Raw genomic sequence first — 15261 nt, forward strand, 5'->3', positions numbered from 1 at the left:
GTATGAAAAATTCAATATTAACTATACCTCTAATACTCTCTAGGAAAAAAAAAAAAAAAAGATAACTTAGAATATTTGAATTGACAGAGGGAAAAAAAATTGGTTCAAAAGTCCTCAGGCATTTGTTACTGCTTCAAAAACTAACCTAAATTTTCATATTCTATGTAGTAGAGATCTCAGAAGAACACATCTAAAGCTGTTCTAACTGCACCTGTTCAAACATCAATGTTTCCCAGCAGAAGAATACAAAATTAAGGACCTCTCTGCAATCTACCAGGAAACTAAAGCTTCCTTTAAAGAAATACAGAAACTCAACTAAAGACTTAACATCATAATGGGTTTATTACATCTTTTAAATAATTGAAAATGTTAAAGATTTTTAGACAAATAGTTTGAGGAAACACAGAAACACAAAGAAAAACTGCAGCCAGACATCAGCAAGTGCTTTCAACTTAACTATCTGACAATGTATAAACACAGAGTTGAATACTTTTTTTCATATGGAAGGAAATGTAGCAGTTCACTAACTCTTCCAATTGTCTGCCATACATATAAGAAACTGAAGCCTCTTCTATCCCATGTGACAGAGATCTCTTTATAGAGATCAGCAAGAAGTCCATATTCACCTCTGTCTCCTCAGCAAAGAAACTAGAATTAACATCAGTTGAATAAAACTTACACAGATTAAAAATATTCTGCTTAAAGATTCCTTGTGTCATTTTTGACCTTTCCATAAATTCAGCTCAAAGAGTTAATTGTGCTGAAATAAACATTCTTGTAATGCCTAAGGATACAATATTTTACCTGGCCATGGAGTATTGGCAGCATAGACAATGAATCTAAACTGTAGAATAATTCATTAGGAAATATGCAGTAGCTGCAGCAAGATTTACTACAAATATACTTGAAGTGCTTTTAAAAATTAATATTATGCTGCTATGCTTGGCTTAATTAGCTCTCTTCTTCATTTACAAAGCATATCTGTCTGGTTTATGAACTCAGTCTCTACTCCCCATTCTTGAAAATCTGTTTAATTAAAGTTTTAACTACTGCATAAGTTTTAGAAACAGTACAATGACTTTTATTACTATAAGCCTAAATCCTTCTTTTAAATATGATCATATCTACATATATTATATATCAGAATATGATAAGATATGCTCCATAATACTCCTATGTACACACAATACCGGTCTTTTTCATTATATGTACCGTCTATTTCCATTATGCTGCACCTAGGCATTTTTGGGGCTTTTACACAAGCAGTAGGATTGTGATTAATTTAGTCAATCAACAAGTCGGTTCTCCTAAATCCATTAAAACTCACCTTTCTTTTTTTGGTATATACCTATTTCTAGCCTATTTCAGTGATTTCCTTATCCATTTAATTTTATCTCTTTTATAGGTCCATCACTTATTAGACTCACACTTCTACTAGCAGGTGACTCTACTTTGGTTTTCAACTACAGCAAATTCTATCTCAGTCTTTTTCAGCATTTATCACTTGCTCCCATTTACGCTATTATAAATGATTAAATATTAATTTAATTTTTGCTATACATACAAAATTGAAACCTAGTCATTACATGCTAGCTGGGATCTATCTGAAGTTCTAGAAATGCATGGCATACAGTTGATCATAACCCTTTTTTGCCTGCATATTAAAAAATCTCGTGGCATAATGGTCAGCAAACAATTATTTGTGCAATCACTGCCTACAGAATACAGTAAAGCAAAAAATATTTCTTGTCACCCTCTGCACGGATGCTGGAGACTCTAGTTAATGACTTGTCACCCATTATACCCAAAATACACTACAGTTTCATCACACAATTTACTCCACAGAAGCAGAATGTCAACAACAGTCAGTTCTACAATAATTTTAAAAGATAATAGTCATTTTCCCTCCTGTTCTCATTTGAATCTCATAACCACTGTGGTGATCAATTTCAAAACCTTATTAGTTCTGCTGTTGTGAACTACTCAGGACATCAGATTGGTTTGCACAACAAAACTATAGAGGCAATATTTTTAAAATAACAATTTACAATTAATATTTCTGCCAGCATATATTTGTAAAATTTCCATAATAAAAAACTCCATGTCAAAAATTTTAAATTAAAATATGGCAAATTATTTCATATGGCTGACAGACAGTGTAGTAAAATAGACAAGAGCACTAAAAAACTGTCAGGCTATAAATCTCATGAAGAAATGAAACAAACAAAGGGGAAAATTCACACTATTTTTCTAAGTTAAAAAAAATAATAGCTAAACCATCATCAGTTCATTCTGTGTAGAGTTGTGTATTCATTACTCCACTCAATGGAAAAATATGAAATGCATAAAATCAACTTTGAAGAGATGACATTTTTTGTATTCTTTACATACAGTCTAATCCCCCCAAAAATGTTTTCTTTATATATACTGTTATCCTTAAAAAATATTTTAACCAGATTTTCATTTAGACTAAATTGGCCTATTTCTCGTAACATTAGCAGAGCTGAAAGTCGCCATACCAGCTGAGGCTCCGATCCTGTGAGTCTGCTCAGATGATCCCAAACGGCAGTGTCGGTGCATTTTAAGGAGTTACTGTGCTTCAGCTGGAGTTGGTAAGCAGACATGTGGTCCCTGCCAGCTCATTGCAATGACAAGTACATTGTGTTCACTTAAGCTGCTTTCAGCAGTTCCAAAAGGGAGCCCAGGTGAAAGCATTGGAAATATGAGCATTTAGGAAGAACACTGGAGGCAAGCTTTGCTCCGTTTCTATATACAGCATCAAAAGTGATGCAGCTGCACATATGTGGAGAGGGAAATTAATTTTATCATTAGACTGCAGTAATATCATGCATATGATCAGCTTAAATGAATCACATGAGCGAGTAGTATCTCCAGTTCTGAGGGATGGAGGGGAGGAGGGAAGAGTGGGCTTGTGTGTCTGTGTGTAGAAATGTAAGGGGATCAAGAAAACCTTTTAAAAATCACCACCTCAGTCACTTGCAGTTACCTGACCATTACTCAATTTGAAATGAACAGAAAGTCTGCTTAAATCTTTCTTTGAAGGAGACAAAGAAATTCAGATGGAAACACACACACACACACACCAAGAAAGTCATCATTAGGGCCTCTAAAGCCAGAATAAGGATGCAGATAATAAAACAACCTCATACTGAGACTATCTTGCAAGACTGTTTTCTACTCATTATGGTATGTGGATACAACTCTTTCACAGTGTCACTGGCTGAGTTCAGCTCCCGAAATATATTCAAGTAAGACAGAAAGAGGACTTTTGCACTGCTTTAAAATGAAATAACCAGTAAGATTTATTTACGTTATTCAGAGCAGAGTATTTTGTTTCAGCATGTTTTTCCTCAAATTGCAAACATAAGAATATGTCTGGTCCTAATACTGCTTGAGTTAATAAAAATTGTAGCTTCAATTTACAGGAGGAAAATGCATGAATTTCCAGGTTTTGAACCTGTTTGCCTTCCAGTACACCTAGAAAAATCTGTGCTGACAAATACATGAACTTATTGCTCATTTTCTGAGATGAGGAGCCCGGGGAGCTCAGTTAATATCTGTTCCACAAGCTTCTTATATAAGCATAAGCCTACAACAACATCTTTCATCCTGACTTCCTCATCTATAAAATGGGTTTAATACTCTTTCCTTCCTCCTACCCTCATCTTTGTTCTTGTCACAGTAAGCTTTTAATGCAATACACATAGATGAGTACCAGGGTTGAAATGAAGCTTAGCTTATATCCACAAACTGCTTAACCAGATATCTAAACACTGAAAAGATGCACTTCTAAGCTGTTCAGAACAAAGAACATTTTTACTAAATACACCCTTTATCCTGATGTCTAAGTATGGATTTCAAGGCCAAATTTCACATGACCAATGACATTTGTATACAGAGGTTGCAAAAAGAAAGTAATTTTTTAAAGTTTAAATACATGATGGCATTTTATTAACTACTGGATTTTTCAAGTGTAAATGCAATTTAGTCTCTCACTGCTCACTTTTTAAAAATCTTTATAAAGACAACCTATTGAGCTTCCCATTGGGATGATTCTAGTTGTATGAATGTCTTTTCTAACCATCTGATGCCTTGGCAGCAAATCAACTTTCAGTGAAACAGAAATAAAATGTGTTTCTTTAAAGAAAAATGTCTATGAAAGACATGCCGTCTTAAATGAGATGACTACACTGCATTTTTTTAAGCTTCCAACAGAGAAAACATTCATTTAAATGTGAAGTCACACATTTGAAAATTAGTATTTGCTATTGTAGAATCACAGGTTGCAGGGCTCATCAGGAGGTCATCAGTCCAAACTCCTGCCAAAACCAGGGCGAGCTACAAGGTCCATTATTGAGGGCTTTATTCAGTCAGGCCTTGCGCACCTCCAAGGATGGAGGCCACAGCTCCTTGGCAATAGCCCCATTGCCTGATCATCCTCAAAGAGAAGGGTTTTTTTAATCTGGTCTGAACTTTTATGGCCAGTGCACCACTAGGCCTAGCTCCATCTTCTTCCTAACCTCCCCATGGACACTGGGGATTTTCTGTTAGGTCACCCCAAAGCTTTCTCTTCTCCAGGCTGAACAAGTCCCATTGTGCCAACATCTCCTGGCAGGGCAACTGCTGCTGCCCATGCTGAGTTTGAGGGCCTGGGGCCCTCTGCTGTACTTGTTATGTATTACTTTTGTTTTTCTGCCCCAAAATGAGCACTGAAATCTATGTGTGGTCTAGGACACAATGGTATTTTTCTTTTCCTAAAACACTTGTGTGTACCACAGCCCTGGTTGTAATGCCAAATTTCAGAAATCCAGCTTTTTGTACCTTTACTACTGGGCCTAAAGATAGATTGAACCTTAAAAATTCATTATTGTTGCATCCTGGGTTTTAGGTTCAGATTTGGGGTTCTGGTCTTTGTTAGCTTACCGGTTCCATGTATCCTCGTGCATCCCCCGTGTTTCCCCACCCCCCCAGAAGTTAGCCCCAGGCTGCTGGCCATTGGATTTTCTCCCGTGCCACTCCTGTGACCACTCCCCTCTCCGGTCCCCTGCAGTTCCGTGCTCGTCACCTCATTCTCGCGGTCCCACTGGCCCTGAACCCCCGTGTCCGCCCCCGTCGTGTCCCATTGGCCGTTGTGGCAACATCACCGCCACGGTGTCTGTGTTCATTGGGTGGAAAGCTCCTGTCCTCCCCTGTCCCACCCCTATATCCTTCCGCGGCACCCCAGCCTCGGGGCCAGATTCGTCCACGCGAGGTTGGGAGCGGCCACAGCTTCTCCACTGCGGCTCCTGCGACCAGTAAAGCGCCCAGCCGCTACATGGACGGATTTGGACAATTCCCTGCCTCTTCGTTTCCTTCCAAGCCACACCAAGCCACGCTCTCGGGAGCCGATCAGGGTGGGAAAAGTGACGCGCAGCCGTACATTATGGATACCAAAAATCTTCATCGTGCATTTCTCAATTTGTTTTTCTGGGTTAAAGAAGCTGCACCAATATACATTCCCATCATTTGCATTTACAGAAATGGAGTCCAGTCATGCAAGGACTCTGTGTGGAAATAGAATAAAAATCAATGGAAACTCTATTTAGGAGACTTGCAAGAATATAATCAATGATAAAGAGTCATGACAGAGCAGTACAGCTGAACCTAAAAGAAAACTTTCATTGGCTAAAAAAAAATCCCATCAGTACCTAACAGTAAGTACTACCAAATAAACTGCAGAGATACATAAACTAGTGAGATATATATTCTGTGCACACAGACACAAAATAAGAATATTTTGGAGGATGAGATTTCATCTAAGGTAATTTGCTTGCTACTATGTCCTTTAGATACATAAAGAACCAAGACAGAACAATAAGAAGAAGACAGTCAATACAAAACATATTGCAAAATTTGTAATCTATGAGGACGGTGCTGTGTCTCTGTAGAGTACAACCTGTTCTCATTTCTGCAGATCTACCACTCCTGTCAATGTGAATCTGACCACTCACAGATTTATATTCACAACCCAAAGACAGACACAGTAGACTTTGACAAAGAGAATAGAACACACCCATAAACATACCGTGTGTCATCATCTACTGTGATTCCTAGATTTTAATGTGTTTTACTGATAATCCATTTTCTTATTCTAACTATCAGCCATTGCAAGCCGTACCTTACCACATAAGCAGTACCTCAGAATAGTTACCAGGGGCCTATGTGAGGGGGGCCACTGAGGAAAGAGGGAACAAAGAGAGTCTACAGCGCTAGTGAATATAAATTTCTTCTGTGTGATTAAATATCAAAGATTTGTATGTAATTCCTGCCAGGTGATTGCCCTGAAGATGTTTTGTACAGAGACATTCTTGGGCTCCAATACTGGCAAAGTCTCAGTTTTTCTGAAGGCTGCTCTGCTTTCTAGAGGCAGGCACGGATTTTTTGGTATAATCTAATAAAAGTTGTTATCCAGCAGTATGGTCTCTGTGTGAAGACAGCTGTTTTGTTGGAAAATCATTCCTGGACCTCAGTGAAAAAAATAATGGCAGTCATAATATCTGACAAAATTGAGTAGATTCAGTAAAACAAAAAAAGCCCCAAAACTATAAAAACCCCTTAATTATTGTCTTTTTCACACTAAAGGGATAGTGGATGCCACTGATACCAACTTTCTGAGAATAAAAAAAACAACCAAACAGTTTGACAGTTTGAACCTGAAAGGGTTCTCCAATAAGTGGACAGAATGACCAAATTTTACTTATAATTTAAGGAAGTATGGGATTTTTGACTGGAAAAAAATATAACAGCCTGCATGAACTTGACAACAGGAGTACATGAAGTTAAAAACAGTGACTGCTGCATTTAATAGCTACCGATGAATGGGCTTTACTTCTATTAATTCTCTACCCTTTTTCAAATCCCATTATACCTCTTTCCTTCCTAACTTTCTGTGGCAATAGTTTCTACAACTTAATGATAAACCTTGTAATAAAAGTTATTGTTGAAAAGTTGGTTTAGATCTACAGTTTAATAGTGTAAGAATCTATGTCTGCATTTTCATGCTTTGAGAAACAAGGAGTTTTTAACTGTATATATGTATAAACACATACAGCATTTTTCTAAAGCATTCATCTCAGAACACTAACTCCTGAAGAGCCTAACAATATTCCCAAATATAACCTTTTCTTAAAAATTACTCTTGCTAGAGGCTCACTGATCATTCTTGACTCAGGTACAGTATTAAGAAGCAACCAAATAGAGGAAAAAAACATAACTGGCACACCAAGCTCCTGCAGACCTGTAGAACTGTGACAGACAGGAGGAAAACAAATTAGTTCAGCAAGGTACTGAATAGACTTAATTTCAAATTTTACTAGCTTAATACCAATTTTGATTTCCTTCGCATAAACCATCATTTATTTTTGTTACTGAAAACATACCATAACTCATCTGTGAAAGATTACTATAGATTTTTGAATTACCAGTAATGCATTTAAGATAAATAAGTTTAATTTCAAGTTATTCCAAGTGCTTTATAACACCAACATTAATTTTTAACAAATTAGATTATATTGACTTTTAAAATAAGGCCTCCTTTGGAAGACTTATCATTTAAACAGTCTTCAGGAACCGATTTTCCACTTAAAGCTATTTCTCCTGTAAAAACAACACAAATCCTGATCTGTGGGAGCTACACTTTGCAATATTGTCTGTATACAAGCTGACCTATAGACTCATTTGCAAGGACTAACTGGGGATTTTTTTGTCCATTCTATAAATTCTTTGAATTATTTTGAAGAGGAAGTTGTACCAGCTTAATTAAATTAAATTATCTTTTACAGATTTGTGGCATGTACTGTATGCTTCTAGTGATTTACAAGACACTACCAAACTCACTTCACCTGTACTAGCAACTAGACTGGAAGCAGGAATAGAAAACTGTAATGACAACATTTTTATTTCAGTGCTTTTGTAGCATTTTGCAATGCCGCAAATCATATTTCAAAAGGTAAATTATTATGTAGTATAATGTCTGACTACCTGAAAAATAGAAAATGAAAGGTGAAAATGGACCTATTATAGATTTTTCACCTACACACCTTTTCAAAAAGTCTAAGTCAGTCATTGTTACTTTTAAAATGTCACAATTTTCATTTCATTAAATACTTTTAGAATTAAGATTTGAAAAACAGGATTTTTCTGCCATGAAGTCAACTCCTGAACTCAAGTCAAAATATAAGGGACCTTTCCTATGGCACTAATGGCTCTGCCTATTTGATCTTCCATCACTTTCAGTAATTAACAAACAGTAAAATGCTAATTAACTTACTTTAATTGATAACATGAGAAAACACAGCTTTCTAGTATTATCCCTAATCATGCTCCAAATGGATCAAATAAAGATAATTAATCCAGCTATGAAAGCACAACTACAAAATCACAGAACATATTGCTTATCACTCTTCTTATCTCAACCCATGGCAATACTGCTTGTCTGATTTAATTGCAGCTGGAAAGGAAATGCCACACAGCCACTTGCTCACTCCAACCTTCCCTGTCAGGGGCAGGGAGGGGAATTGGAAAGACAAGGTAGACTTCATGGGTTGAGAAAGAGCAGTTTAATAATGGAGAGGAAATAAAAAATATTGCTAATAAAAACAACAGCAGAAATTAATACAATAATATTCACTCTGCTTTGTTATTGTTATTACTGAAAAGAGAAAGAGAGGAATAAAACTCCAGAACAGCAAGTGATGCATAATACAATTGCTCACCACCCGTCCCCAAGCAGTGATCAGTGCCCTCCAGCCAGCTCCCTGCAGTTTACACACTGAGTATGACATTCTGTGGTATGGAATATCCCTTTGGCCACTTGGGTCAGCTGTCCTGGCCATGCTCCTTCCTGGATTGTTGTGCACCTTCTCACTGGCAAAGCATGGGAAACTGGAAAGTCCTTGACTTATGGTAAGCACTATTCAGCAAAAACTGAAGCATCACTTTGTTGTCAACATAATTCTCATTCTAAAGCCAAAAAAACACAGCACTGTACCAGCTACAGGAAGCAAATTAACTCTATCCCAGCCAGATACACACAGCAAAAAGCTCTGGGATGATTGTCACACCTTCAAATAATAATAAAAAAAAAAAGCTACTGAGATTTCTATCAGTATCAGTATTTCTATCAATAAATAATCTAACCAGGTTTACCACAGACAACTGAGGCTCACTTTATAGTTTTCTGTGTCCATGAGTGACTCACTAACCTGCAGACTCATCAGTATTCTGAACACACTTGTGCCACGCACCTTTGTCCATTTGGCCAGGAACACCCACAAATGTTAATGAAAAGTTCCAAGTCTTAAAGAGTTTGAATGTACAGCAGAGTTAATTTCCTAAAGCTAGAATTTATGTTATTAAATGTCCTTTTTTTATCAAAATCTACATTCAGTTTCAAAAATTAAGGGAAATATGTTAATAACATAGAACAATGTAAAGTAACCCTTGAAGTTACCTTATATTGCAGTCTCTTTCTGATATTGCCACAGAAATACTGAAACATGAATAACATTCTTATCACTTATATGAATTACAGCACTAATATCAGTAATATAAGTACCTTCTTAAGGACACAGGTCAATAAAAGACAGTACACACACTACTCCTCTCTCTTTAGCTCTTGAAAGTGATTGTTAGTTTTAGCTGTAGATGTCTGTAGTTTTAGGACATCAAATCAACTCCTTTGTTCTAGATATTTTACTTCAAGAGAGACACAACAATTTATTTTAGTTTCTCAAACTGAGATAATTCAATTAAATTGAGAATTTTTCAATAAAACAGGAATTGTATTGACTACAAGAGAAAAAAACAATACATATACATATTTCACAGTGCCCATGCTATTAACTGGGGCCCACTGAAATCAAATTCAAATCCTTGATTTGAATTGCAGCTGTCAAGTACTTCTCAAGCAGTCACTACTCCAGAGCAAGAATCATTCTCTAAATGAATTGAGTTACAGCCTGCCACATTGTCTGAGATCTCCCAGGGTAATTCACATCTTAGTATGGGAAATCAGGAATTTACCCTCCCACCTGTATACCTATTCCACTGTGTACCTGGGAAAAAGAAACCTTTTCAAGCAAGCATTTTCTTCAAAGTAATACTGTTCCCACAAAAACTTTTTATTTACATCTAGTGGCAATTTATTTCCACCCAGCCCCAGTAGGAAGCTCTATCTGTCAGAACAAACCAAGTCTTGAAGTACTCTAGAGTCTACTCTTGCTACAATGTTTGTTTTTTTTTTTTCTGGTAGAATAATTTACTCAAAATCAGTTGCACCATATTCCCTACACACTGCAGTGAAGACAGTACTCTATGAGGGTTCTTTTTTCAATAAAATAAAATAAAATAAAATAAAATAAAATTAAATTAAATTAAATTAAATTAAATTAAATTAAATTAAATTAAATTATTAATTTTTAAAAAATCAAAGATGAGATCCTGAAACAAACAAACAAACAAATAAACAAAAGCCTAAAAACAACCTACTTGCCCACCCCAGTGCAAAATAGCAGCTGGAGTTTCTAAATGAAAAATCACAGCCCTATAATCTCATTGAAAACTGCTGTACAATTACCTGCCTTGATTTGTGGCAGAGATAATCTCAGAAAGAAGTATTATTTGTACCCAAGTACATTTCATGAGAGAGTGAATAGTTTTGTGTAGCATTTCTCCTCTCATTAAAAAACAGACAGGTAAAATGCTGACATCCTTGTTAATAAGAGACAGAAAATGCTAGAAATTACTTGCTGTCTAGGATACTGATTTAAAATACATTAAAAATCTGCACTATTCCTATAAAGACTCTGTGACTAAGGCTTAAAATACTTACTTAATAATGTCTCCTTCAAGAGCAATCACTCGTTTAATGATCTTCTGTTCAGGATTTCTAGGAGACCTAAGACAGGAGGAGATAAGGTTACACAATCAGTACCATTCCCATTGTTTTAAGAAAATGAAAGAAATAGACACGATGGAAGTCATTAGAAGATTCCATGTTCTCCTTGAGTTAGCATCAGTCACTATGTTCCACGGGGAGGTGAAGCTACTGCAATCCTTGTCACTGCAAACCATCACTGAAAGCAGTTGATGACCTGCTTACAAACAGCACAATAATCAACATACCTTTTGTCATGAAAAATACACTCCACAACATTAAAAGCAAAGCATATCACAAACCAGTGAGGAAGGTACTTTTGCAAATAGATGAATGTATTAAAACCTGAATTCCCCATCATTTGTTGGGAAAATGTGTTAAACATTTATGTCATTCAATCAATTTAGGAGAAAAAAAAATCTTCCTATGTTTTATTAATATCTATCACTAATTTAGGTAAGCCTTGCCTAGGGAATTGCAGAAGTTCAAAAATAAAAGTTACAAAATTATCTGAAAGTTGCAGCTTCTGAATGCATTGTTTTTCACTTATTTTCCCATAGCATCTTTAATTGAGTAGATTCTGGTCATACATTACATAATAATATAAGAAAGCAAAGATGAACTTGCATGTTCAGCCTGAATATTCCAACTTCCTGGATGCATATTATTAGATAGACTATTAAAAGTGTTATTCTACTGTAGTTTTGACAGGTTAATGTAGTTATATATTCACCACAGATTTTCGGGTTTTTTTAGACTTTACATTTTTTCTTTTACTCTTCACTTTTAATTATCTAACTATGCAAACTTAGAAGAATATCTTCATGTTATTAAAAAACAATTATTTTTATTTGCTGCTTGCACACAGAAAAGTCAGGAAAGGAACAAACTTTATTTTCTGTTGATGTTTGGGTTCTCCCTATTAAGGTTTCAAATACAGTCTGCTAGACACACCACTGACAGAGATGTATATTACAGTTTTCATGGCTAAAACCATCTTTGAGCTCATCTCTGGTCAAATGGTAAGATTACACTTCTTTAAAAAGCAAAGCTGAGCTAAGTCTGGATGAAAAGCTTGCCCACACTGCTGCATGACTAAAGGCATTTGAGGTTCACTTCCAGTTCCAATCATTAAAAAGAAAAATAGGTTCAGACTTTTTTTTTGGTTTCTTTTTTTTTTTAATATTATGCCCAAAAAATTCCAAATATTTTAAAATTAGTTTGAGGTTTCAATATTTTTTCTGGTGTGTGCATGTCAATACATTTGAAATAAATTTCTCTTTCAAAGTAATGAAATGAAATCCAAGAAGCCTAATTTTGAATTTCAAAATATCCAATAGCTTCCCTTTACAGTTTATCAAGCCTGGAAACCTATTTTCAATGAGCAATGAGCAACACTGAACATGAATAAGGACCATATATTTATTCCCTACTCATCACTCAAATTTTCAAATCATTATGTAATTTACAGTAATATTTTGTTTAGCATTAATTTTACATGAATAGTTGTATATTCCAGTTCTGCCTTGTATTTCATGTTCCTTCTTAAGGTGGGAGCATACAGTTTCATCATATTTTATATGTTAATCTTGGGAGGAAATAATCAAGTTTTAGATGCTCATATGATTTAAATATATGGAATATCCAAAGCACTTTCTGATGCTGCTCCTTGCAAGCAATACTTACTTCATTTGAACATTGGCCATGTCCTATTCTAAATCAAAGCACAGTCTATGAAAAGACAACACACCTTTTTTATAAGATGTTATAAATTTCAAATATTTTTAACGTTACTTTACTGCTAATTGATTTAAAATTTAATCCATTTAAGCTCAGGCTGTAATATTTTAATGTAAAATTTAAGCAATGGAAATTATAATACATAATGTATGTGATGAAATGTGCATTTCTTAAAGATTGAATGAAAACAAATTTTATGTTTACTCTTTCAAAATTCTGTTCTGGTTTGACACCTAACTTTCAAAGTAAGGTTCTCAGCAAATTCCCAACAGGCATTTCCACTTGATTAGAATACATATATTGTAATGCAATTATTGACCTCTCCCTTAATTTTCTTTTCTTCTGCAAGAATTTCTACTGACCTTGGAAAAACATCTCTCTACATTTGAGGTATGGGTAGTTATTCTGAGAGTAGGTACTTTTTTGTTAGTAATGATACATTTAAACCAAACACATAATTTATGAGAAAAACTTCAAGGAATTTCTTGTAGATATTATTATGAAAGAGCAATATTTTTAATATTGGAAGCCAGAATATTTTAAAATAAACTTCATATTAACATTCTGATTATAATTCATTAAAATGGCAAAGGACTGGGAAAAGACAGATTAGCAGGTTCAAAGTGGCCAATAATACAGACATTTTAGACCAAGGATTTTCAAGAGCTGAGCAGAATGAGTCTTTTTCAAGAGCCAGTGTGCAACAGGGAGGTAAGAGAGACTGGTTCTGAAGTGATGGATATGATGCCTTCCTGAATGGTGTATAGCATAGCACTGGGATTTCATTGATTATTGAAATCACAAAAACATACAGGTCATTCCTACCTTCTACGTTCAACCCTGCAGAAAACAGTGTGGGATCACACTACCACAAAGCAAGTTTCCCAGGAAAAATAGGAAAAATTATATAGCCAGCAGAAAAATCCACTTTTTAGCAAGTGATTGTCAGATAGAAATGGTGACAATTCCCTGAAAGCTTTCTCTTTACGTATTCAGCAAGTGAGCATTTCAGTCAATATTACTCCTAAACATCTCCCTTTCAGCCACTTAGATTATTTATTCTAGTGGATACTGCCAAATTTTACATAACTGCTCCATGAGCTAATTAACATTTGATCAAACAAAAAATTTTCATAACATCTCTTGGTTTTGTATGTGTCACTTGAGTCTTCTTTCATTCTTTGAATTTTCTAAGTACATTCTTCTCAAGAGCATCCAAAGCAATTCATTCTCAACTTCCATTTCTACTGGTTTTTCTATAGAGGAAGTTTTTAGAAAATGTCCTAAGATCCCAGCAAAATAACTGAAGCACAATCCAACTAAATAAATACTACAACATACAATAATACTTTTTGCCTTGAATAAACACTCAGATTAATTTGGTACCTGCATTAGAAAGAGACCTGATTCTGTGAACTCAATGAAAAAGCAGACAATATATTTCAAAGGGATAGCTTCAATTAGATATTTTAATGATCTACATGTGTTTAATGTTACCCATTCATTATCACAGACAACCCCGAAAAACTCTGTGCTAACTCTTTGAAAATTTTGGAATTTATATAGCAACTTAGCATCTTCTAGAACATAACAAATAGCAAGCATTTATTAAAAAGTTGCAGAGAAAAGTGGCTAAATTTTTCAATTTTTATATGTATATACCTATTTATCTACATATATGCATAAGTATGTATATTACTGTTAGAAAATTGCTTAACTTTTTATGAGATAGAAGCAAGATGTTTAGGCAGCAGTCTCAAAGTTTTCCTTCAGATTATTCTCAGTTTACTTCAGATTGAGTTTTATGAGATTTGATCATCATTTACATGGTGGCAACAGAACAAATTAAGACTGTATTGTTGTAGTATAAACAGATGGAAATAATTAAGGCCATCTTCATAAAAAATAAAATTTCTGCTATTTATGCTGTTAATGACAGATACATAAATTGACTTAACTATATAAAATAGGATAAGAGAGGATTTTTGAGATCTCAGTCTTACATTGTGATCCAAAGCCATTCACTCAGTGAGCTCTTCATTTCTCAAAACAAATTCCTCTCTCATGAAAAATTCTAGAATAGTTGGAGTCTACGCTTCTGGGAATTTACAGGATTAATGCAGGAGAAAAAATATGCTGTTCGTCTCCTTCTCAACCCATTTGGGGATCCAATAAATAGCTAGAGGATAACTAAAATGTAGATGGAGTCCAGAATAAGGGGAATTAATATGTCTAAAGAACTGAGAACCTCACAGTATGGTTTTGGTGGCTTTACCTGAAAACACGCTTGGAGGAAGAGGGAACTACCTCTTAGTAGCAGTGGAGCTACTTCATTCTTATTTTCTGTTGCTCATCCTTGCTTCCTGTTGCCAGTATAGTATGACGCTCAAACTCTGTACAGAAGTAAATATGTAGCAATATCATTCTTTCATCCTTCTAGCCCTATAGCTATGATAGAACAGATCCAACATAGACAATTTTAAATACTGTATAAGAATGAAAATTTACTTAATATATGCACATATTTTCTAAACCAAAATATTTTTAATCTGCTTAACTTCTTCCCAGTCCCTAACTTTCATCTA

At 35.1% G+C, this 15261-nt stretch overlaps 1 protein-coding gene across 4 annotated transcripts in view; it reads right to left on the reverse strand.

Moving 5' to 3' along the window:
* IMMP2L (inner mitochondrial membrane peptidase subunit 2) overlaps nucleotides 1–15261 on the reverse strand; it is a 419562-nt gene that overhangs the window by 131639 nt on the left and 272662 nt on the right. For 2 of the 4 annotated variants that reach the window (XM_053942038.1, XM_053942040.1), the window contains 2 exons: nucleotides 10892–10957; nucleotides 9512–9550 (listed from right to left, as the gene is read on the reverse strand). In XM_053942038.1, the coding sequence (XP_053798013.1) occupies nucleotides 9512–9550; nucleotides 10892–10957 (105 nt within the window). Of the gene's footprint in view, nucleotides 1–9511; nucleotides 9551–10891; nucleotides 10958–15261 lie in introns of those variants that run through there. The other 2 variants (XM_053942039.1, XR_008430811.1) reach the window with 2 other exon arrangements.

Source organism: Vidua chalybeata, chromosome 5 (genome assembly GCF_026979565.1).
Source record: "Vidua chalybeata isolate OUT-0048 chromosome 5, bVidCha1 merged haplotype, whole genome shotgun sequence".
Taxonomy (NCBI): Eukaryota; Metazoa; Chordata; class Aves; order Passeriformes; family Viduidae; genus Vidua; species Vidua chalybeata.